Genomic DNA, 25885 nt, shown 5'->3' on the forward strand with positions numbered 1-25885 from the left:
GAGATAATTGTCATAGAGCTGCAATTGAAAACAACAACGGTAAACATATATAAACCGAACTGCAACGACCATGAGCCTTAGCGAAAGTAAAGTAGTCCACTTCCGGGTTGTAGAAGCTCGAGTTCCCCGCCGTTTAACTAAGCAGCAGTGCCCTCCACACGTCGTTCTGACAACAATACAGCTGATTCTCCTGCCTTCGGACGGTCTTCTACTTGTTTACAATCTGCACACGTTAAATATGAAGCCTCATCTTTAGTAAAGTGCATTTTTATAAGTGATAACGGAGGGATGTTGCTGCCGTCAGACGTTGCACGGCTTGTTTTGGGTGAGTAGCGTTAGCCACAACGTTAGCACACATCCACAATAAAATGTCACAATACTGCTATTGTCTGGGTTGAAACTGCTATTGTTGAGCTATTTCAGGGTTTCATCATTTAAATAGATATGTAAACATGTATAATACAAATAGTAGAGTCACAAATAAATGTACTGAAATAATGAATTGGTCGATAGACTCTAAAATCAAAGCCATGCAATATGAAATGATCAATAAGATGTATTACCTGTCAACAACAATGCCTATAAAGAGTTTGTTTTTGACTCCTGTTGTATGATTCAAAACTTTTGTCTTGAGCTAATAGATTGGTTGCAAGTTAATATGGACAGAATTGGAACTTGGACTTTTTGGAAACTGGGGGAAAATGTCTGACGTGTCTCTACATATTTATTGCTGTTCCTTGAAACTGTTACTTCTGTAACATTTACTTTCACTTACTTATGGAGTGTTAAGTGCCTGTGGCAGGTTTTCACTTGTTTGGTGGGATAGTACCTGTGGTAAATATGTATCATAGTTTTCACTTCAATCAAGTGTCACAGGTTTGTGAAAATGTTGTAGAATAAAATAGTTAAATATTCTAGATATACATTTAAGCACCCTATTGACTACTGTTTGAATTAAGTTATCAAAATAAAGGCATTGGCCATTATGGTTGCTAGGTAATACTTGAGTAATTGAATTACCTCCTTATTATGTCATCTTTGTTCATGCCTAACCAGGATCTTAAATCTTAATAGTGTTCACTACATTTTAAAGGAACAGTTTGTAGACCGCTCTCTTACTGTTTTACAAAAGGAAATTGTTTAAACACACTGGATTTCAGCTTTGAAACTGGCAACCCAAATGAGAACTTCAACTGAGGCTCATTCTGTTTTCTGATTGGATAATCGTCTTGAGAAACTAAACACCAAATTATAACATCAACAACTTGGACATCATGTCCAATGTTTTGTCATTAAGAGTGAATCAGTTTACAATTAACAGTTTAGAGGTTTAGAGTATTAGAGGATGCAGACAGATAATGTGTTTGACATTTAAAATTAAAACCTTGCCTGGTCCTTTTGAGGCTTTTGTAAGATTTACAAGTTGAATGCACCTGTGTCTCCCATCAAGAGTTTTGTACAACGTTATATAGAACTAGACGGTTGGCCTGCTAAGTGTATCAGCTATTTGCCTTAACTCTCCAGCAGAGGTCAATATTTAGTTTGGGCCGACCAGCTACCCTAAAGAACATGCATAAAGCTTTTTTAACAGGGCACTGTACAAAATGTGACCACGCTACTCACTTATCCAGTTTGTAGTCAATTCAAATGATTATAATTTGGGGAAAATAATCAAGATAAATACAGGCCCAAAAAATATCTGCACAGCTCATCGATCATCAGTTTCTCTGGAGTTGATTCTAAATAATCTATATCAGCATCAGCCACGAAAAACCCCATAATGGTCAATCCCTACTGTTTTATGTAATTATTTAAAAAGGGTTTCATTTTGTAGACTTTTTAAAAATATGTAATGCTATGGCAACGGTCCTTTTCATCATTCTGAAAGCCCTGGATTCTGTGAGATTCATAGTGTTCCTCCATGTCTTTGATAGGGTATCTCCAAGAGGAAGGATTATCGAATACAAGCCGGGCTTTTATTCACGAAAGTCCAAACTTAAAAGAGTATGCAGAACACAGCTCAGAGGACGGGACTATTCCTGCTTGTGTATTCGTAAGCCTTATTTCATTTAACCCAAAGAATACATCTGATGACTTCCATTTCGTAGTTAATAATATGTGCGTTTGTTCTCTTGGTCCTGTTTGCAGTCTATTTTTGGAAAAGGGTTAACGACCATCTTGAACGAGTATGTGGCTGTTAAAACAAAAGGTAAAAACACTTTCCAGTAGCTTCATGTAATAAATGAAATGCACCCCTTTTGATTTGTTGTTGTATTCTCCTCAGATTCCAATCACCAGGTACCGCCCATGATGTCGTCTTTGTGGAAAAAGCTGGATTTTACACTCAATCAAATCAAGTCAGTAATTGCGCCCAGTTTTCTTATTAAATGTATTTGCTTGTATATTTATTGTTAAACTACTTTTCTAGATCATTGCAAAATTCTCCAGCTTTATCAGCCTGTCAAAGAGGTAAGTAAGCCTGATCATATACAAAACACCAGATAAAGCATTTTTCCTAAACAAACCCTTCATCTTCAGTGCGTAGTCGTGTTGGACTGGCAAACATAGCCAGGCAGAGGGCGTTGGCACCCACTGGAGTGGTGTGTACGACTGTTTCTGAGACCATCTCGATTGTCAGCCCCGCACAAACTTCTCATTGTATCCTCGCCCACTCAACACCTGTGAGCTACAGCGGCCCACTTAGATTAACTCCCAACAGTGCGCCACAACTGCAAAGCCATGAGGCCAATCGACTTCTTAACACGCCTAGTAAGGAAGCTTTATTTATATATTTCTTTTGATGGTTTTTGTACTTAAACAATGCACATAATTGTACTTTTCAGGGGACTCTCCTGTGAATGTAACAGAAAATCGCCTAAATCCAGCACCGATGTCTCCCGGGAGGAGAAAATGGTAATCTCTTTCCTCCTAAATAGTTAGATGTAGAGCTTATAATATAAACACTATTGTTTTTTCTCCCATCTGTTACTGAGCAATTCATATTAATAATCCGTCCCACCTCATCCGGATGCTAATGAGATGGCCTGAATATTGCCCTGGTGTGCCTTAGGCTGGCCATTCTGGAATGTTACGTTTTGCTTTATTGGGAGGGTCTGGGGGGGGTCAATATCTGCTGTGACCATCAAAATGGCCCTTGCTAGACATTGAAGGTGCTGATAATGGCAGGATCTGGGCCCCGCTGTGGTCTGGGCCGGTCCAGAGCATCACACATACACGCTCAGTGTGGACATGTCTGGTGAGGGCTGCCCATGTAAGAACTTGGATGTTTTCAGCTTTAGGAATTGTGTACAAATCCTTTAAATGCAACATGAGGTGTGGAGGAATGGCACAATAACGTTTATATTTTTGCTCAGTGTATTCAGAGTACAGTGGTATGCTTCATTATAATTATGTTCATTTTGTCTTTTTTATTAAAGGAAGCGAATTGGTGCATTGAGTGGCTCGGCTGGTTCTTCCAGACCTGTTCCTATCGGTGGGCTCGCTCTAGAAGAGGAAACTGCAGAGATGGTTGATGACAATTTTCCTGTAAGTGACTACAATATTCTTAATGTAAATGTATCTCATGTTTAGCTGTTATGTCTCATATATTACAAGAAACATGCATTTAAAACTGAACACATGTATTTGTCTTTTCAGCAACTAGTAATTCAAAATGCTCGTGAGAAAATATTAGGGGACCGATCAATGCAAGAAAAACTGGCTGAAAATATTAACAAAATTCTTTCAAGGTGAGTTATATTTCCCCAAGGTTTTTGTTCGTGTGCTTTTTTCCAAGTTGTTCTTCCAAACGGATAATCAAATATAACTCTCATATCAGTGAGCCAACACCTCAGTCATCAAAAGCTGCTACAAACATGATGGAACCCGATCAGTCCATTGATGAAATTCTGGGATTGCAGGTACGGTGCATAAAGCCATGTTTTCTTAGTATGGATTGTTGTTGTGGTTATTTTATTGTTTATGTAATTATACTTGGCACAGGCAGAGATTCATATGAGTGATGATGCCATTCATGACATTTTGGAGCAGACCGAGTCCGATCCAGCTTTTCAAGCTCTCTTTGACCTTTTTGAATGCAGTATGTACAAGTGATTTATTTTTGTGTCTCCCAAAACATGTCACTCATCTTAGTTTTTTGTGTGTCATTTGTTTTTAGATAAAACTAAATCAGCAGATGGGGAAACTGCAGATGGAGATATGAGTAGTCGCTCAGATGGAGTTGACCCTCTTGGACCTGGACCGTCATCTGTGGTCAGGAGTGTGGATTCAGGTTTGTTTTGACATTTGATTTCAGTTATAGATAGAGCACAGAACATAGAAAGTTCAACAAAGTTAGAACTGGAGGTGTCCCTAAGACGCATGAGATGGAAATTCCACACTGGTATCAATCTTTTCACAACCAACAATTTGTGAATTGATCATTATTTTTGGTCCTTATATATCTAGGTTTGTAATTTCAGCAATGATCTAAATAACAAGGGGTAGTCTGAACTCTATTATTGTCCATGGATGTCTACCTGATCACTATCACTTGTTTTACCCTAGAAATTGGTGTTTTCCCAAATCTCAGCACGGCAAAGTAGGGCATAACTAATATATCATATACCTCCCGTCATAAGAACGGTTTCTTTCCCTCTGCCGTTGGACTCATGAACACTGCCGAAAGCACCTTGCACTCATTGCACTGTTCACTCCTATTCCACAACATAACTTTATATTTTATTTTATTATGTACCACCACCGAACCACCATGATAAGTTCCTATGTTTGTGAATTTTTGTTCATCGACAAATGGCAAACCCTTTTCTGATTCTGATTCTGACAAACACTTCTGAGGACTAGACATTTCTTGTTTTCGTTATACAATGGTTATCATGATGGAGAAAAAGAAAAACATGTCCTTAAATATATTTGTGTAGGATTAAGTGTCGGACACAATGTAACATGAGTGAAAATGACCCACAAAAGTGCTGAAATGTTACTTTATTTATTTACAACATAGTTTTTTCCATTTCCATTTTTATTCAGTTCTTTTTGCATATTTTGTATTATGAATTATTTATTCGTATTATTAATTTAGCATACCTTCAAAACAGCAAACAGCAATATTAGACATATTTCGATAATCGACCCATCTCTAATACATTGTATATTTTGTTTTTCAGGTGCCATTCAAAAAGAAGCTCTTGATCCACTATCTGTGAAAACAAAAGCTGTCGTCGTCGAGCGTAAAACCAGGAAGTCTGCCCCTTCGTTGAAAAAGACTGTTATAGGCCCGTGCAACAGGAGCTCCAGGATTGAAAACAGTTCGGCTAGGTTGCTGCCAGTCTTTGGTGGTCAAGAACCCCAAAGAATTTCATCTACGAAAAGAACTGAAAAATGTCCTCCTTACTCGGACACTGCAACACCTATGGACATAGATGAGCCTCAAGCCGCAATAGCAGCTATGCCAACAAACATTTCCACCACGTTTGTTTCCCCCACATCCGTTTCTGCTGCTTCTGATCCTAACACGAAATCACCTCTTCTAATTACTGTGAACTCAATGATGTCCGAAACTCCTAACATCAGACGTCACGAAAATAAAGATTCTCCAACTTCAAATCAAAAAGACGGTTCAACAACTCCGCTACCTGTACCAAGCTCCTCTCCCTCAAGACAATTTCCAAACGGAGGTACAGAAACGCAAATATGTCCTGCTTATCCGGTATCATCTGAAACGTTGACTGCTTCCCCTACCACCGTCACGTCAACCGTATCACCATCAACTAATTGCGTGGGACCAACTACTTCAACGTCACCAGTGTGCGTTTCCTCCTCTACATCCATGACTGCGCCCATCTCTCCAGTACCCTCGCCCCCTCTCACAGCTTCTACAAACGAACTAAACGCCTCAAGCAAAACTGCTGCCGATCCCAACAATATTATGTCTCTAAAAATCATTATCAGTGACAACCAGGAGGAAGATTCTGCCGCTAACACAGCCTTAAGTCACACCATATCCAGCATTTCCAAGGACAAAATCCCCACTATCTTTCTCTCCTCCCCAGCCAAACCTCCCTCTGTCCATGGTACACCTAAGAGCGGTCTGGATGAGGCCGCGCAGGCAGTTAAATGTTTACAGCGGTCCGAGACTGTTATTGCATCTCCCCTGACTGGAACCTCTCAACCTCAGCAAAGCTATATTATTCAGCTGCCCTTTGATGGTGCTACGACGACTGCTGCAAGTTACTTCCTCTTGACTGAGCCCCCTGCAGCAGACGCTCAGAACAGACAGAAAATAGTGCCAGCTCCTGTCTCCAGAGGGCAGGCCATTGCACCCACTCAGTTTGGTGTGGCCCCGCAGTCTCAAGGATTCACTACTGGTAAGTGGCATCTGCAGATTTGTCAGCGAATGAAAACGGACATTGCAGGTTCACAAATAAAAAAATCTTTCTGATTCAAGGATCGACCCTCATCCTGCCATCACCTATGAAACCTGTGGTGCTTCCGTACTCTGTTATGGGTCAGAATACTTTGGGAAACATACAAATGGTGCCTAACCAGGTAAATCTAATAGTGCGAAAATGACACATTACACAATAGAATTGTTACAATCCGCTCAAGGCGACTTAACGACTGCTCCTCATGCCGGCAAAGTCATTTCTGGTCCAGCACTCTTACTTTTAAGCTGCAGGAAAGAGTGAGTCCACATTCCTTTGGACATTGTTGATACTCATTTTCAGAAGATCTTGGAGTAGAGCGTAATGCAAAAGCTGAGCTATAAACCGGACTAGAAATGACTATCGGTAGAAGAAACGCCCGTTAAGTTGCTTCGAACGTTATACACATAGTAAATTGATCTTGTGTTGTTGCTTTTATAGCTTGTTGCCATGGCAAGTCCACCAATGGTACAACAGTCGAATACTCTGAGGCCTTTACCTGCTGGAGGGGCAAACCCGTCTATCACGTCAAGTAGGCCTTCTCCTCTCCAGAGTAGATATCTTAATCTTCTCTTGGACATTATTACTGAAGTTTCTTATGTTTCAGGTTCAGAGAAGAATGTGGTTCCACCCTCAGCACCAGGTCCAGGCACTCAAAGTGCATCAGCAAGTCCCAGCTCTGTTCATAGGAGGATTCTGTGTTTTGATTCTTCTGGAGAATCTCAAACAAGTAAAATCAGTGCATCTTCATCTGCTTCAAGCACACAAGCTTTACCTTCAAAATCCCCTCGAAAAAAGCCTGCTATCCTCACCAGCAACAAGCCCAAGAGGAGGATTGTGACTGTCAGGTGTTCAGACTCAACAGCACCACAACAAATCCAAGAGGCTGCCAAAAAAGGCTCCCGTAAACAAGAATATAAAGTATGTAACGAGGAGTCCGGTGGAAGTAGGAACATCATTGACGTAACAAAGCCATCAGACTCCAGAAGGAAATCTTCTGATAGAAAACAAAATCACGAAACGGGAGAGGATAACAATAGGGAAAAGGAATCTCATACTTCAAGATCAGTGTCCTCTGACTCAGCCCAAAAATCAGGGAGTAGAAAAGATAAAGAAGCTGCAGATAAAGCTAAAACGAGAGAGGGCCGCACTGAGAAACGGGCACAGGAGATAACCAGTGTAACTGCTAATAAGGAGAATGAACTGAAGGGAAGCGTTCAAGAACAATCAGCAACTTCCTCCACAGCGCCTACACAGTCCAACACACAGTCCAAGTCTTCTAAACCTCCCTCAAAAGCAAGTGTTCTGGCCAAAAAAGCAGCAGAGATGCTTCAGGACTTCCAAGCACTCAACCCCTCATCCACCCCAAAGGGAGCGGACTTGAGTAGCCAAGAGGAGTCCGGTAGCGATTGCCCCAAGACCCCTACGAGAACAAGGAAAAGCAGAGACGCTGAAGGTACTCCGCGACACCTAATGCCACCCAACAGCTCGGATATTCCCACCTGTAGCCCCGCGAGTGAAGCAGGAAGTGAAAGCAGCATCAATATGGCGGCTCACACGCTCATGATTCTATCCCGGGCTGCGCTGGCCAGGACTGGAACGCCGCTGAAGAATAGTCTGCGTCAGGAAGGGGCAGGGGAACAGTCTCCCACGACATCAAAGGTGACCAAGAAGCGCAAGCAGTCCACCCCAACGTCCAGCCCCCCGGCAAAGAAAGAGGCGAAACGGACGCCTAGCAAGAAAAAAGTGAGTCATTCAGAACATTAATCAACTAATCGTGACTGTTCATTGACAATATAAAATAAACATCCTCATATTTTATACTATACAGACTCTAAAAGACATAAGATACCTTTTTGGAACAAAGATATGAGCATTATTAAAACGAAATATCAAAAAGGCACATCACTCATTTGTAAATATTCTCTATTTAGAAGCCTTCACGCCCCATATTTCAAACTTTATTTGGTCATTAATGTATTAAAAAAGTTCTGACTATAAGAATCATAAACTTTGAATAAATTATAGTTTGACTATGTCGGTGTAATCCCTCATTCGTCCAGGCGTGTTCCATAGTAGAAAAAGCTTCAGTTGTAGTCATCTGGACTCAGTTCAGAAAAAATAGACGTTTCGACTCTCATCCAAGAGTCATTGTCAATAAAAGAATTTAGATCGAGAACTCCGATATTAATACTGTTCTGTGGTAAGACCCGCCCATTGGGAGGAGCCTTCCTGAAGTAGAAGGAGTTGTTTGTTTCAACAGAAACTCCCCCCTTGTATCTACCGAGCTAGCCTATTCAGAATCTTAATGGGCTATTAGAATCCTCTTTGTCTTTGTGAGACCCTGGCTCAACCACCCTGAGTACCTGATTAGCATCTAAATGTCCTGGTCCTGGTCCTCTACCTTTCCAGGGGTTCAGTATACCATTATAGATACCAGGAAGATTGAATCTTAACCCTCCATTTCTGTTTAAAGAAGGTCTTTCTTTTTTAACAAAAATAGCTTCCTTAACTCCTCTTTCAAACCATCTTTTCTCCCTGCTTAAAACCTTCACCTCACCGTCCTCTAATCACTCGTTTGAAGACGGAGCTTTCAGTTCTAATAATCAGCCTCCATCAAAAACATTTTAAGGGTTACATTATACTGTGAAGGTACATTAAATGGCACAGTTTGGGTATATTAAGACACCAGTTTAGTCAGACGGTGACTCAACTTTTTAACATTTAACAGCATAATGTGGAATTCAATGTTTGTAATGCTTAACATTATATATAATTATTGCATTTAACTTTTGATACTTGTTTTTACATTTTAGGAAAGAAAGAAGCTTGTGGAATGCTTTCCTCAAGACTTGGATGTGGACAAGTTCCTATCTTCTCTTCATTATGATGAGTGACATGATTAAACATTGAAGGACTTTCACACCATGAACTACTTGAGTTACTAACCAGGAATAGAAAAAGCCATCTGCCAGTGCCTGACAGACTCCGGTTCTACAAGCTGACATATGAGCCAGTGAGTTAAAGTGAGGTCGTATATGTACTTTCCACTGTTATCTTGGCAGCAGTGGACGAATTACGTTTCTCTGTTTAGCACATTATTGGTGCACTGGATAGCAGCTCAAAATGTGTACATATTCTTGGTCAATATTTGACTGAATCCAGCTAACAATAATTACACTCATTCTGTCTTGTTGTTTGTGTTGCAAAAACTGGTGAACTGCTGGAATGTGATTAAAATATTATACTATATTTAGTTTGAACATAAATGCTTTTTAAACAAAGGACTTTCTGGTTTCATGTATTGTTTTCAAGATAAGAATGTAATAAATCAATGGAGCACTTTTGTGTACTTCCTCTATTCAAATTATTGGTTTATACTTGTTTTAATAATACCCCTAAAAGTTATTTAAACGTGCTAGTGTTTATTAGCTCACGGAGGAATTCATAGAAATGATTTAGACCGTTAATTATAGACTGGCTCATTCACTGTAATATGTTGGATCTGGCAACACCCGATTGGCCCACTATTTACTACTGGTGGAATGACGTAAATTTAGGACTTTCGAAATAAAACTGTAAAGGCAACTAACACATTTCTGATAACAATTACGCTTAAAGGAACGTGGTTTCAAATGGCTTAAAGTACTGCATACTTTACATTTGAAAAGGTGTTTTGCTGACCATGTAAACTAAACTTAAAAGCAGTCCTTCGGACCTTTAATTAGTTTTATTTAGAAACAGTGCGTATTTGCTTCCGGGTGAAAAGAACAGGCGAGAGGTATGCTATGCTTGTCATTTAACTTAAACAACTGCCTCTCCGTTTCGTTCTTTGGATCAGATTGTTACGTAAACGTAGGTGTTCGGGTCGAGACGTATTTTACACATCGCACAGCACGTGAGTCATTTAAAACATGCGTGTTCTTTTGTAATTTTTATGCTTTTCGTGCCCTACTAGCTTAGCGCGTTTGCTAACCGGTTAGCATCGGAAGTCTGGCCATTCCCTTGTATTTGACCATTTTGTTTTGGACCGATTCTAATATTTTATAGATGTTTTTGTGATGGGTACACATTCCAAAGATATTTCTGTACTCATGCCGTTTGAACTATTATTTTAGCAAATTGTTGTTGTCCAGAGCCAACTCTTAAATTAACATGGGATTTCAAAAGGGCAGGGGCTATCCTGAACTCCTCACATATCAGCCCCGTTATGAGTCTTAAATGTAACTTTATTACTTTTCCTGTCCACATAGGCTCGTCGGCCTAACAATTCGTTGACATGGCAGCCAATGGAGCCAGTTGTGAGCAATCACAGAGACGTTCAGGGGCGAAGGACAAACAGAATGGCAAGTCTACAGGTAAACGCATACACACGTGCTTTGAAGTTAAGGGTATACAAGCCGTGGTACGAGCCCCTCAGAGAGTTCAGAGAATCAGAAGGCAATCGTTGTGTACCTGTGAGGTTCAATAAATATCCAGAGCCCGTCCCCAACATACAGTGCAGTGTAACCTTCCTCATAAGTTTAGGCTCTGTAACTGCCTAACGGCACGAGATGACAAACGAGTTTTGGTTTGCTTATGCAAGCATGCACTGCCCTTTAACCTTTTTGGGCTTAGTTTCAGTTTGTAACATAACTAGTAGGATGACATTAGAGGAACATGGAGTGAAGGGTGTAGAGGTACCAAGCATACAAGAATGCGTTTTAATTAATGCAGAAACGATCTCCCCCTCCACCCCAGACTCCATACTAAGAGAGCGGCGGCTAAAAGAGAAAGAGGAGCGTCTTTCATTGGTCCTGTGGAGGAAGCCTGTCACTACTCTGCGTTACTTTCTCCTGGAGACGCTCCTCAAGCTAAAGGAATTGACCTTGAAGTAAGCAGTGGTACCGGTTTTTCCTCTTTCCAGCATTTTGATCTTGATCTTTCATTTTTCACTGAACTCTACTGATAAATAAATTAAAACAAAATTCTCTTGTGTGTTTATCCATCAGGCTTTGGCAGAGGCGAGGTGTAGTGCTCTTTTTTGTCTTGATTTGTTCTCTTTTCTCCATGGCCTACTCAACTGAAGGGGGGCACCAAGAGGTGAAGTATTGTTTGGTTGTTTTCTTTGGCATGTTAATTATCAACTGTAGTGACACAAGTCAGTTTAAAGGTTAAAGATAAGCCAGTGCTCCACATCACATGCTATCTAAGGGAAGCTATGCTTTGATATCTTTAACTGTTGCAGTTCTTACGATTAAAGTTAAGACAGTCTTTAACCCTCAATAATAACCCTCAAATGTATTCAATAAGTTCAGATCATTTTATTATTCATCATTCATTAACCCCTCTCTGACCCAAAGCAGCTGATTAATAACTCAATCACCCCAGCCCCAAACAGGATTAGGGAATAAAGAGGATTGATGTAAGAAAAGTCATGTGCTATAAAAATGCATGTACATGCCTTCTATGTAAAAAGCAGCCCTCCTGGGTTTTTTTTCAACAGTTTGTTTGAAAAATTCGTAGTAATTGTAGCACACCTACATGGCATCTGTGCACTGTCCAAGTATGCTTCCTCAAATATTGTGTAGTTTTTCATAATCTAATTATCATACCTGAAAGGCTGAATAGGGTTCTTGGGTTCTACCTTTTGTAGACGACCTTGTTCTTCATCTTGTTTGCTCTTTTACAGTATGTAAATTACCTGGAGAAGAAGTTCCTCTGGTGTGCCTACTGGGTAGGCCTTGGCATTTTGTCTTCAGTCGGCCTTGGCACTGGCCTACACACCTTTCTTCTTTACTTGGTAAGAGGGCAGTCTTTACTCTTTAAAGCAGTAGGACACTTTTTTATTCACTTCATTTTTTTTTATTTACTCCCTCACTGACATTCTAATATTATTCTAATATATTTTGTAAAATGAATGTTATGCAGCACAATCTTTTGTAGAAAAAAAATTGATCCATAACATAATTTTGAAACAAGGTATCACCAAAACTAAACTTTGTCAGCCACTGCTAAAAGACTCTAATGTTTTCAGTCTTGACATTGGTTAAACTTGCTATGTGGCAAAAATGGTGTACAATAGTTTCAACCTGATGATGTGGCTAAGTTCTGTTTACAGATGTGGTCGCGATGATCTAATCTTTTCCATCATAATGCAACAGCTATGTGTTTTACAAAGCTGTACTGATGTCGTCATAGTGATCGGAAATAGTCACTACTGTCCTGAGATAGTAACAATAGTATGCAGTATGTAGAAAGGTTTTGTATTTATAGTTTCCTTGTCAGGATCTAGTTTAGGTGGGATAGGTGCAGTGAATATTTCATAGTTTTACATTGACCAAGTGGCAGTGTGTGGACTTTTGAGTTCTAAAAATGAATCCCTCTGTAAATGCACAAAAGTCCATCACAAATACAGGGACAAATGAAACGCTAGAAACACATTTTTGACAGTTTAGACATCAGTTTATAAAAATAAAGGTTTTGTCATGTATTTTAATTTCTCAAATAATCACTATTGCGTTATGTAGCTGAGTAGCTTTAAGTTTAAAAAAAAAAGCTTAGTTTTTAGATTAGACTGACCTACAACCTGCTACACATGTTTATAAGACACATTTAATCTGTCATTAATGTATGCAAAATAACTTCAAAAGATCTCAAATGAACCCATGCATTTATATTGGTCAGGAAAAGCTGATTAGCCCACTCATGCCTAGTCACTGATGATGTTGTCGCCTATAGCCAGGAATTCCCAGTGTTATTTTTGCAATGAAATCTCACTTTTCCCACCAGCTGAGGTAAGCTCAAGCCTAAAGTGTTTATGGGCCATGAGGATGAGCTCACTGTGTACAGGGAAAGGGGATTCACTCACCAGTGTGATGGCAGCATTATTCACTCTTTGTTGCACCAGAATGCACACGTCTGCTCAGATGTCAAAGATGCAGGTCAGATAGTAGGAACATATTCTCTCAAACAGTTCACCTTTTGTGGCTGCAAGCGAGTTAGCAAAGCAACTAAAGAGTCACGGTATTTCAAGAGAAGCTCATCAAATACACTATATAGTAGACATGTTTTTACAAACCATTAATAAGATTGTATATCTTATTATTAAAGCACTCTTTGCAGTCTCTATTTTCTGCCGTTGCCACATGTTCAATAAGCCATTTTTAATGAACCAATAAATAAGCATAAAGCAATAACACATCCACATTTCCAATATGGAAAATCATACTACTGTGTTGTTAAAAAAAAAAAAAATCCAAACTCTATCTTCTGAGTCCCAGAGATGTAAGACAGCAAGTGTCATAGTCAACACAGGCCAATAGTGCGCTGTCCATCTGCTCTTTCTGAATGAGTCACTCTGAGCACGTATAATGGGCTGGCTGTTGTGGTTCCAGGTGTGCCTCGGTTGTTGAGCCCAGGTGGACCAGACTAACCCAGTCTGATAAATGAGAACCTGCTACCTGTCGGGAAGCTGTCAGACTTAGCCACTGTCCATTAGTGTAATGTACATGCATGTTTTTATACCAAGGACTGTATATGTCGATATGCATTATTTTGCAAAATAAAACATAATATACACTGTAGTACAAAGGAAAGACAATTCCATGTAGTGCAAAAGAGAATGCCTTTTTTAATGGTAAAAAAAAAAAGTAATCGTAATCTAAGCAAACGGCCACACATGCCTACAAAACATCTACATTTGTGCATTATGGGAATTATTGCACTGCCACCTACATAACCTTTTTGCTGTTGTCTAATCTGAATACATTCTGTCATACCTTCTGGTAGGGGCCTCACATAGCCTCAGTGACACTGGCAGCGTACGAGTGTGGCTCCATAGACTTTCCTGAACCTCCATACCCTGATCACATCATCTGTCCTCCCGGTGAAGGGGTTGAGCAAAGCATCTCTCTCCTCACAATCATGTCCAAGGTCCGTCTGGAGGCCTGCATGTGGGTGAGTATGAGCTGGAACACACGACACACATTTGAAGTCCAATATGATGAACAATGAAGACTGAGCAGACTTTTGATCAGGGGGCCGGGACAGCCATTGGAGAGCTCCCTCCGTACTTCATGGCCCGTGCTGCCCGTCAGTCTGGAGCTGACCCAGAAGATGAAGACTATGAAGAGTTTGAGGAGATGCTTGAGCAGGCACAGAATGCACAGGTCAGTCCAGAGCTTTCCATGTTTGTCACCCTACCATTGACTTTAAGCTCAGTTGAATTCTTTCAACCACTGATTGGTCTATGGATGTCATGTGACTTTAGTGAAGCTCCTCCCTTTGATTTCCAGTAAATGTGTTTGCGGGTGACTCACCCGAGCCATACTCCCCCTTTAATCATCCTTCGAGCTTCACTCTTTGTTCCCTCCTTTCTTCTGCCCGCTCTCTAATTTGAATGACAGGCATCCTGTCAGGAGTTCACATGACTATAGATGCTGAGTCAGCACAAGACCAGCGCTAGCTTCTGGTTCCATCACCTTCTCTCACTTCACTCATTCTCAAGGGATTAGACCCAGTGGGTCACCTGTAATCATCTTAAGCCAGCCTTTCAAAGGACAGTTTCCAATGACAATCTGAATTTTTAGACCAGGAAATATCAGTTAAATTAATGCATGATTGCCCTGCGATGAGTTGGCCACTGCCCAGGGTGTACCCCACCTAAGGCCCAAAGTCACTGGGATAGGCTCCAGTCACCCGCGACCGAAAAGCGGGTTGAAACGGGAAAAGCGGTTGAAAATGAATGAGTGGATTGTAAAGTTGTCTTTCTTGTAACCCATGAAAGCACTACAGTTTAATAGCTAAGTTAAGATATTTTTTTTTTATTTTAATCTTCCCTTTATCTTGGTTGAGCTGAGCCTGTCATCTTTCTGGGTAACAACAGAGAAACTTTAAAGTGCAGATGGAATAAAGATGGAATCAAAGAAAATTTGACAGCACTTTCGCTCATTTCAGCCTACTATAACAATAAATACCACAGAATGCAGGTTTAGCAAAAGAGCTGCTGAGGTGCATAAAATAAAGGTCTCTCAAGGTATATCCTATGCAGATGCAGTCAAGAAAGTTTCAAGTAACGAGTTTAGAGTAAATACAGAGAGAGGAGCCAGCGCTGCTCCCAGCCAGGGCGAAATGAGAAAGGCCCGTGGCTCCCAAGAAGTGTGAAGGTTTCAAGAGTGGAGGTCCCAAGTGTGCAGGTTCCAGAATTAATGAGAATACCCTGGTTGTGGATAGAGAGGATGTTGTACTCTTTATGGTGGATGTTGTAAACTGTGCTGCTCAGACTCAAAGCAGAACTGAAAGGATCAGGATCATTGCTAAAGCTGCAGGGAGATTCTTTGGAACAAAGGAGCTTGATTGGGCAGATATAGAAAACAGGCTAAAGGCGCTAAATGGGAGTCGGAGTGATGGGGGTCTGCTTTTGGGGAGTCAGAGTGATCAGAGTGACGAGATGGGGGTGGGGGTGGTCTCCTGTCCTCGCCCAGTCTCGTAGACGCACGGCTACCAAGCAGCGACATCAGTGGAAATATTAAAGCCTATAGAATGAAGCCTAAAGAATAAAGCTGTACGGCGGAAGCACCGAACGTCAACTATTCTAGTCACAAAGACACATATCATGACCTCATGGGCTTTGTAACACCAAAGCAATGGAAGGAGTACTTTTACGGACTACGACAGAGTCTGAGGACTACGAAAAGTCTGAGGAATAAAGTCTGGCGGTAATGCAACACTCGGATGCCAACCGCCATAAAACAACAGAGACCAACCGGCTTTATTCCAGGGAGACTCTTCTTCATCTTCCTCTCCCTCCCTGACGCTCGGTGCTTTGGAAGTACAAAGCCCATGAGGTCATGGGACGTCTTTGTTGTTTTACAAAGCCCATGAGGTCATGGGATGTCTTTGTCGTTTTATCCTTTAGAAGTCCTTCTTCCATCACTTTGACGTTTCTAGGCCCATGAAGTCAATGCGCGTTAGAACATCCTCTTGCTCCTCATCCTCGGCTCAGTCTCCAACACCCCCCACCTCTATAAACGTTTACCCAGCCCTGTGCTACATAAGTAAGCAACCACAGCCTGACACAAACCCTGTGACTGGATCGCCAGAACGTTCCGCAGATTGAACTCCCGGCCATTATTCTGAAACCACAAGGCCAACCCGGCCCTTTCTCTATCATAAGCCTCACAGCAAATCAGCACATGCTCGACAGTCTCTGGCACCCGACAGTGACCACACAGACCGGTCGGATGTTTGCCTATCCTACTCAGTGACCAATTGAGTCCAGCATGGCCAATCCTCATGCGGGCGAAGGCCCTTTCCTCCCACGCGTTCCTGCCCATAGACCCGCAAGGACCCACACTACCCTGTATGTGATAGAGATGCCGTCCAGTAACACAGTGGCTCCAAAATTCCTGCCAAAGGCCGACCACATGACTCTTGATAACGGGCTTGATTTCAGATTTGCTTAACTCAACCGCCACATCAATTGATGGCCGCCTAAGAGAACGTTTAGCCAGTGTATCAGCCATTTCGTTACCATCCACCCCCACATGCGCAGGGACCCAAATGAAGGAAACCCTCACATCCTTCCTGGACAGGGAGAGCATCAGACAGAAGATGCCATTCAACACATCCTGTCTGCAATCCGATTTCCCAGATTTAATGCTTTGCAATGCAGAAAGGCTGTCAGAGGCCACCACAATGCCGCAACACTGCAAAGCAGATTCCGCCCATTCCAATGCCAACCGTATCGCTATGAGTTCCGACGTGAAAACAGAAAGGCGATCTGTCAACCTCTTCTTGACCGCCAGCCCCAGGTCAGGCACAAAATAAGCGGCGCCAGTACGCCCACTCTCAGGATCCCTAGACCCGTCGGTATAAATAAACACATCACCTGAGTGCTTATCGATGAGCGCTTGAACGGCAAACTGCGGTGCCCTCCCAGCGACTCCTCTAAGCTTGCCATGCAAGCAAACATCAACAGGAGCCGGGACAAACTTCCACGGAGCCATAGCAGACAAAGCCACCGACGGGCTCACACGCAGATCACCAACCCCCGCAAGCCGCGCCTTCGCATTCCCTACCTGGCTAAAAACCATACCGCCAGCCTCATTCTGCCCCCCATCAACCCTGAGAAAGTCCCTCACCGGGTGAGAGCTCGTATGACCTTGCACATTCACCCAGTAAGCCAACAGAAGTTCTAGCCTCCGGAGCCGTAACGGCAATTCCCCCAACTCAACCTGCAGCGCCGAGACAGGGGAGGTCCTAAAAGCCCTACAGCAGATGCGCAAGGCCTGGGCTTGCTCCACATCAAGCTTCTTTAAGTTAGTCTCAGCCGCAGACATGTAGGCTATACAGCCATAATCAATAGCCGCCCTCATGACGGCCCGATAAATACCCAGGAGCGACCTTCTACTGGCCCCCCAGTCCTGGCCGGATAGACAACGAAGCAAGTTATTCACCCTTTTGCATTTACCACTGACCTCATCAATGTGCCGACGCCAACTAAGCCTCTCGTCAAAGGTGACCCCCAAGAACCTCACCTCCCTAACCTGTTCGAGCACCTGCCCATGCAGTCGAAGGGAGACGTCCCTATGCCCATTGAAGAAACAGATCACTTGAGACTTCCGTAGGGACCGTTTAAACCCCCACTTCAGGGTCCACTGCTCCACCTGCTGTATTGCCCTTTGCAGTTTTGCCTCGTAAAACCGGAGATTCCTCCCTCTCACCCATAGAGCGCCATCGTCAGCATAAAGGCTCCTCCCAACAGACCCATCCACATCGTCAAAGATGTCCTTAATCATAACATTGAACAAGATAGGGCTACACACACTCCCCTGCGGGATCCCATTCTCTACCTCATAGACCCCAGAGTAAGCAGCGCCCACTCTGGTTTGGATACGCCGGCCAGACAGAAAGCTCCGGACCCAGTTAAACAGTTTACCCTTCACACCACACTTCCGCAGCTTAATGAGGAGCCCATCCTTCCAAACCATATCGTACGCCTTCTCCACATCAAAGAGCACCGCAATAACCTTTTCTTTCTGAGCCCTGGCCAGCTGGATATCAGATTCCAAACACAACACGGAATCCATGGTGTTCCTGCCCCTACGGAAACCACTCTGGTGCGCGGGAAGCAAACCCTGACTCTCCAAGAAGTAATCCAACCGCTCGGTAACCATGCGCTCCATCGTTTTCCCGAGCTGCGACGTCAAGGCAATCGGCCTATAACTTGAAGGGTCAGACGCTGGCCTACCCGGCTTCAGAACCGGCACCACCGTAGACTGTTTCCACGCAGATGGAACACAACCTGAATCCCAAACACGGTTGAAAAGACCCAGGACTAGCCCAAGCGTGTCATCAGTCAAATGAGAGAGCATGTCATAGCACACCTCATCTTTACCCGGGGCTGTCTGTTTCGCCTTAGAAAGTGCTCTCCTTAGCTCAAACAAACTAAACGAAAGGTCAAGGTCATCTTGAGTCGAAGGCTGGTGCCCAATCAGCTCAGAATTCTGGGCCAAAGTACTCTCCCTGTAGTGCCTTTCCGCAGGTGAGAGATTGTCAGAGCTGTGCACCGACACAAAGGTGCTGGCCAACAGTTAAGCTTTGTCAACGTCGCTGACTGCTTCAACACCATTCAGTATTAGGACCGGGGTCCCGTGACGGCGCTCAACCCCATGCATCCGCTTAATCATCCCCCAAACATCCCCGAGACGCGTTTCTCTCCCAATTTTGGAACAATACGGCCTCCAATAGGCACTCTTGGCCGTTCTTACAGTTTTCCGCACAACAGCGCGGGCCCTCTTGTAGTCAATGAGGGCACCCTCAGTGTGGGTAACCCTTAGCCGGCGAAACGCCGCATTTCTCGCCCTAACAGCATGACCACATGCTTCATTCCACCACGGCACCCGCTTCCTATGTCCACTACCACCACCCTTAGGAATCGTGCCTACCGCTGACTGCGTGATGAGCGAGACAATTGCACTATTGAGATCATCCACCTGAGTCAATCCTCCTTCCTGCAGAACCCTAGAACCATCATCAGCTTTCCTCAGGAAAGCCCCCCAGTTCGCCCTTGCCAACTGCCACCTCTGGATCCTCGTCCCCCTGACCACACAGCTTCCAAAGCCAATTTCGGTGCGGACTAGACAGTGATCGCTACCAAAAGAAAGATTACCAAGAACATCCCAACTACAAACACCAGCTAACTCCTTGGACACAAGCGTAAGATCTATTGCACTTTCCGTACCGGTCCCCATATCATAGCGGGTCCCACTCCCATCATTCAGACAAACCAACTCCCTTTGATTGATAAAACCCTCTACCACCTGCCCATACCTATCGGTACCACTACCGCCCCACAAAGCGCTATGCGCATTAAAATCCCCACACCACACGGCCTTTACCCGAACATCCTTACCGATACTATGTAAGGACTCTAACGTTAACTCACCACACGGATTATAAAGGTTAACCACAGTAACAGCTTCACCACCCAGCCAGACCCTCACCGCCAGAGCCTCCGGCGCTTTACTCACACTGACAACAACGTAATTTATCTCATCTCGGACAAACACAGCCACACCTCCGCCTCTACCCTGCTCCCTATCATTCCTAACACATACATACCCTTGTATCCCAAAACCCCACCTAGGTTGTAACCAAGTCTCCTGCACGCACATAACGTGAGGCTTGTTCAACAAGGTAGAGACAAAATGCTTTTATTCCTGGCCATTAGCACGAAGACTACGCGCATTCCATTGCAAGACAACCACCGCCATTATGAGCCCCCGGAACCTGACGGCGCATCGGGAGCCCCCCCACTCCCACTGCCAGAATGGGGCAGGGTGCCTTCCCGCAGCGCATCCTCTATCTCCGTCCACTCGGGACCCCCAGCTCCAAAGTACTTCCCTGCCGCCTTAGCGATGATCTTAGTCTTTTCGGATCTCTTCTTGGTTTGACCAGTACAGTTAATCACTTCCACCATAAAGAGGAAGAAATCTTTACTCTTCACAACCAGTACATCCTCCGCACCCACAGGGCCTCTGCCCGTGGAAGCCACACTCACAGGGATCCCAGTGGGGACCTCCCCCTGGCCGCGGGCAACGCTGCCCCCTCCCCTGTCGCCTAGGTCACCAGCAGCACTGGCAGCCCGCACTGCATCCACCTTCACCTGACTACCAGACACCTTCTTGACCGCATCCGCGTAGGATATGCCTTGAGAGGCTCTAACTTTTTGCACCTCAGCAGCCCTCTTACTGAACACGCATCCCCCGTAGGCAGAGCTATGCTCTCCCCCACAGTTACAGCACTTGAGTTTTGCTCCTTCGTCACACTTCCCATACTCGTGGTCTCCTGCACATTTACCACACCTCTGCTTCCCTCTACAGACCGCTGCAATATGCCCAAAGCGCTGGCACTTGAAGCAACGCAGGGGCGGCGGAACATATGGGCGTACGCCATAGCGCATGTACCCAACGCACACCACACGAGGCAGGATCTCACCTTCAAATCTAATCATTATCGACAGGCTGTCACACCTTACCCCATCCCGGGTCACCTTCAACCGCCTAGCATCCACCACCTTAGCTCCAGTCAAATTCTCCTTTATGTCATCCACAGATGTCGTCGTAGGGACGCCTACGATAACTCCCCTGACCGTGCCTCTTACAGCATCAGACAGCATGTCCTTCCCCCCCCAGACACTTAGCTTCAATCGCCTTCCTTTGCTGAGCCACGTCCTTGCACACGACCAGCAGCGAGCCATCCCTAAGGACACTCGCATGCTTGACCACTCCCACAGCTACAGTCAGGCTCCTTGTCAACGCCATCGGATCCCACCCCTTAAAGGACGCATTATCCTGCGCGAGCTTTATGAACACCTTACACTCTGAACTCACATCCCCGATATCTGCAACCCCCCCGCCCTGCTCTTCACTGAGAGAGCCCTCCATAGACGAGCAAGAAGACGCCCTACGCTGCACAGGATCAGTGGCTCCAGGGGAGTCCTCCCCGCTGTTCATATCGTCACCGACCAGGTCACGCCTCCTCTTCCTCTTCCCCGTCATACGGACCGAGGCGTTCCTCTATGTTGCCGTAATATCCAAACAACGCTCAATAATCCACCGTTGGCGTGTTGATTTTAGTCACAAAGACATATCATGACCTCATGAGCTTTGTAACACCAAAGCTATGGAAGGAGTACTTTTACGGACTACGACAGTCTGAGGACTACGAACAACAAAGACGTCCCATGACCTCATGGGCTTTGTACTTCCAAAGCAATGGAATAAGAATTTTTAAGGACTACGACAAAGTCTGAGGGGAGGAAGAACTTCTATAGGATACAATAACAAAGGCATCTCATGACCTCTTGGGCTTTGTCAAAGCACTGGAGGTCAAAGCACTGGAAGAACAACTTTTAGGACTACGACAAAGTCTGGGGAATAAAGTCTGGCGGTAATGCAACACTCGGCTGTCGACTGCCATAAAACAATAACAACAGCAACAACAGTCTAAGGAATAAAGTATGGCGGTAATGCAACACTCGGATGCCAACCGCCATAAAACAACAACAACTACGAAAAGTCTGAGGAATAAAGTCTGGCGGTAATGCAACAATTGGATGCCAACCGCCATAAAACAACAACAACAGAACTTTGACTAGCGGCTCTGGCTTTGTTCTATGTTCTAACCATGTGACACATTTTGTCACATGGCATTTAATGCATCGGGTTTAACGGCAGCACGGGTGAGAGTTGAAAGGAAATTGAATGACCTGGTTTAGAACGTGTATTGGCAATGACGTGAATAATATGTGTGACAATTCAATTACTCATGTTTATTTTGCAGGATTTTGTCACAAGAGCAAAGCTTGGTGTCCAGCACATGGTCCAGAAAGTGGGCTTCTTTGGCATTCTGGCTTGTGCCTCAGTAAGTCTAAACACTCATTGAAGTTTCTCCTCAAATTATTACTGTATATTCATTGTATTAATCTTGATTTTGTATTGTAGATCCCTAATCCTCTTTTTGACCTGGCTGGAATAACATGTGGGCATTTCCTGGTCCCTTTCTGGACCTTCTTTGGAGCCACCTTGATTGGAAAGGCCATTATTAAGATGCATATACAGGTTTGTATTTGAAAGAGAATGTGTTAGTGAAAGCAGTATTATGAGCACTTTTTATTACTGTTAATAATATCCAAAAGACTTGCTCCTTTTGATCTGAAGATAAAGTGCTGTGTTGAGCCTAACCCACCAATGACTAATGTAAACTTGGACAGTGTGAGTCGCACACTAAACCAAAGTGCTGTTGGTGGTACCAGTCCATGATCTCAGTGAGGAGCGTGAGAGCAGAAGGTCGTGTGGATGGAGATTGGACGGGAGAGGTCTGAGGAGGAAACTAGACAGACTGCCGAAGGGCTGCAGGGGGGAAAGCCCTTTGTCTCACGTCTGGTCTTGAAAGCCCTGGGATATTACGCGTCATGTCCTGTCTGAAATTGTCCATGTGTCATGTTTTTTTTGTCCAAACTTCCTCAAATAGAAGAATAATTGCGAGTTACTCTTGGTAGTTTAACAAATGCCACAACAGTTTTATACCAAGAGTTCCTTTTCATTTGAAATAATTATTGTAAAACATAAATCCTCAAAAGCAGCTGAGCAAAGGTAATGGTAGAAAGGGTTTATTTCAGTTATAATTAGGGCCGTGCTAATAGATTTAAAATCAAATCAAATCAAGATTCATGTCATGCCTGGATCTTTTTAATACAGAGGCCTCAGTTCAGACTTTGAGGACATTTTCCTTGTTAAATGGCTGCTGCCTTAAGAAAATTAATGCTGTAATGCAATAAATAAGACAAAATGAGGAAACAAATTGTGTCTTTCTGCAGAAACTTTTTGTCATCATCACCTTCAGCAAGCACATAGTGGAGCAGATGGTGTCTCTCATTGGGTAAGTCTTTCTTATGCCAAAAGTGTTTTATTTCTGTATATTTGTACCACTGACTGGTTTCCATGACTGAATACTTCACTGTGGGGGGGCATGCAGCATTTTTCCCATAGAGGTATTTCTTAAACACGCATATGCAATCAATCTGCTGCATTAGCGGTCAAGCATGTGAGGTTCCATTCAAACTTTGATGATGTGACTCACTGGTATCGGCCTTACCCCCAAAGACTGCCTTCTAAAACCAGAGACAGTCGGCCCTTGTTCAGACTTAACACATTCTGATGTAGCAAACTTCGTACAGTGACAGCGTGTTGTATCCTAAAGGTCGCGCGCAATATTGCGACAACCAAGCATTTTAATTGTATATTTCTCATTGTCCACATCATTAACGTAACTGCTCAGAGTTCATGAATTATGCAGGGGTCTTGATGATTCACAGCCATAAGATCCTTCGTGACAATATCCAAAGTCAGTTCTACATTTTTAAACGCAGCCTTTGTTAGTGTCTCACGTGGTGCTTTAGTTCATATTTGAGGCAGAAAAATAGCAGTTGGTAAAAACGATTATGAAAGACAATATGCAAATGTTCATTAATTTTCATTTTAGAAAAATAATTACAATATTTTATTGGTTTCATAAGTTGTTTGTGTTTATGTATACTTGGTCATATCTGTCTGGTTCAGTTTGCTTATTGAGTTTGGTATGTTATGGATCTAAAATTAATATTAATATTAAAGTAATTACCCATGTGAGCTCATCCCTCCTGTGGCGGCCTCAAAGGCACTGATGTGATTCCACCCAGAAGGCTGCAGTAGTGGTAAAGGTGATGACATCATGTCGACTCACTTCCTGGTAGAGCAGGCTGACATGGGCCTCTGCAGCGGGCCGGGGAGTATAAAAGGAGAACTGTGGCCTTTGTGTTTCATTGGTCTGAGCTGCTCAGCTGCTGCTCTGAGATGGAACATGTTCACTTGCTTCTCTTCCAGCTGGAGTATGGTGAGTCATTTTTGTTTTTTATGTATTGAATTTTAGGTCTGTGCCCAAAGTTGGACCGTCCATCCAGAAGCCTTTCAGTCACTACCTGGAGGCGCAGAGGAACAAGCTTCACCTTGCCGGAGGAAAGGCGCCTGCTGTAAGTATATATTTACTATATACAAAATATCTAGGACTTACAAATCTGAAGCTGTCCACTTTAAGTTGGGTTTGCAAAGACAAAAATAAGTTCTAGTTCAAATCTATTTTTTTAAATGTAATGATGGACCAGATGTTGAAAACCTGGAGTATTTTGATCAAACACCAAATGCTTGCTAAACTTAAGTAGTGTAATCATTAAGATAACTTCTTACCTTTTCCTGTCCAGGATGAGAACTGGCTCTCGTGGATCTTTGAAAAGGTGGTCCTGATAATGGTGTGCTACTTTGTCATCTCCATCGTTAACTCCATGGCTCAGAGCTACGCCAAGAGGCTGCAGCAGCAGAGACACTCCGAGGGGAAAACCAAGTGAGGAGGGCATGAAGACTGTGGTGGACTTTTTTTGCTCCTCCAGCCTCAGACACTGAAGAACAAACCTCATCCGCCGTCAGGGGCTGGACTCAAACCAGGCACTGTTGTTGAGTGTGTGCTTCACGGGATGGATGTGATGGAAGTTTACTGTGTCTTTCAGGTTTTATACCTCTTCCTCTCATCTCAGTGTAGGTATGTGTAGTGCGATTGGTTCTAATGCTGGTCTTAACATCTAACTTTAACTTAATTTAATCCATTCATTGACCTCACATGTAAAGCAGCGGTCGGGGAGGCTGCAAGATGGGAACGTCAAACTTCCCCAAGATTATAAATGTTCACTTAGATTTGATTATTTAATTTTGTAACATTGAGTTATGTATGGATCATGTACAGTGTGCTGCCAGGGTAATGTGTGGTTGTTTCAGGGTTTCTTTTTTTTCCTCATTTGATCTTTTAAAACAGCAAGACCAACGTCTCTTTGCATTTCAAATGGATGGGGGGGAAAAATAGCAATATCAATGAAGAAGTGGGGCATTGATTGGTTTGCACATTGTGTAAATATCTTAATCTTTTTGACGGTATGAGCAGATTTGTATTTCTATTCAGCTGTTCTGTGTAACAAGACAACTAAAAGAGAAAACATGTGATATCATTTGTAAAGTGATATTGAACTAGACTCATTTCTGTACGGTAGGTTGAACGTTGGATAAGATCATAAAATGTAAATCATCACTTGTTTTTACGTCTCATTTGGTTTATAAAAAGAAATGCAATATTTAACAGCTGATGTCTAGTTCCTCAGTCATCTATCAGGTAAGTAAAGAGTTGGATCATTTCTTGTATTTTGGAGCAGAGTTCACCTTCACGTCCTCCTGCATCAGAGCCTCAACGCTGCAGGAACAGACGAGTTGATTAAAAAAAAAAATGTATCCTTTGTTTTTAATGTCTCACCATTTCCCACCCTGTCAGCTAGCTTATCTGACTGGTGTTGGCTATTTATTACTATGGCAACAGCA

At 43.3% G+C, this 25885-nt stretch overlaps 2 protein-coding genes across 3 annotated transcripts; both read left to right on the top strand.

Annotated features, from left to right (window-relative positions):
- Nucleotides 1-46: 46 nt before the first annotated feature.
- On the top strand, nt 47-9790 carry npat (nuclear protein, ataxia-telangiectasia locus). Of its 2 annotated transcripts, none has more exons than XM_072461086.1 (17): nt 47-325; nt 1935-2053; nt 2149-2209; nt 2285-2357; nt 2429-2469; nt 2539-2769; nt 2844-2913; nt 3438-3550; nt 3665-3749; nt 3839-3920; nt 4003-4099; nt 4178-4291; nt 5187-6386; nt 6467-6567; nt 6885-6975; nt 7051-8189; nt 9260-9790. In XM_072461086.1, the coding sequence occupies exons 1-17, from the start codon at nt 289-291 to the stop codon at nt 9338-9340; spliced, it is 3735 nt and encodes a 1244-aa protein (XP_072317187.1). In that variant the 5' UTR covers nt 47-288; the 3' UTR covers nt 9341-9790. The 2 variants fall into 2 exon arrangements, with proteins under 2 accessions (XP_072317187.1, XP_072317179.1); XM_072461078.1 differs by having other exon boundaries at nt 50-325; nt 3438-3546; nt 3658-3749.
- A 904-nt stretch (nt 9791-10694) lies between these two features.
- Nucleotides 10695-25509, top strand: vmp1 (vacuole membrane protein 1). The gene is made up of 11 exons (XM_072461100.1): nt 10695-10801; nt 11184-11316; nt 11435-11525; nt 12115-12225; nt 14214-14381; nt 14462-14593; nt 22272-22352; nt 22433-22549; nt 23308-23369; nt 24399-24498; nt 24727-25509. The coding sequence occupies exons 1-11, from the start codon at nt 10723-10725 to the stop codon at nt 24868-24870; spliced, it is 1218 nt and encodes a 405-aa protein (XP_072317201.1). The 5' UTR covers nt 10695-10722; the 3' UTR covers nt 24871-25509.
- Nucleotides 25510-25885: the final 376 nt, after the last annotated feature.

This window comes from Eucyclogobius newberryi, unplaced genomic scaffold (assembly GCF_026437365.1).
Source record: "Eucyclogobius newberryi isolate DKJ021-1_F unplaced genomic scaffold, fEucNew1.0.hap1 SCAF_10, whole genome shotgun sequence".
In the NCBI taxonomy this organism is placed as follows: domain Eukaryota; kingdom Metazoa; phylum Chordata; class Actinopteri; order Gobiiformes; family Gobiidae; genus Eucyclogobius; species Eucyclogobius newberryi.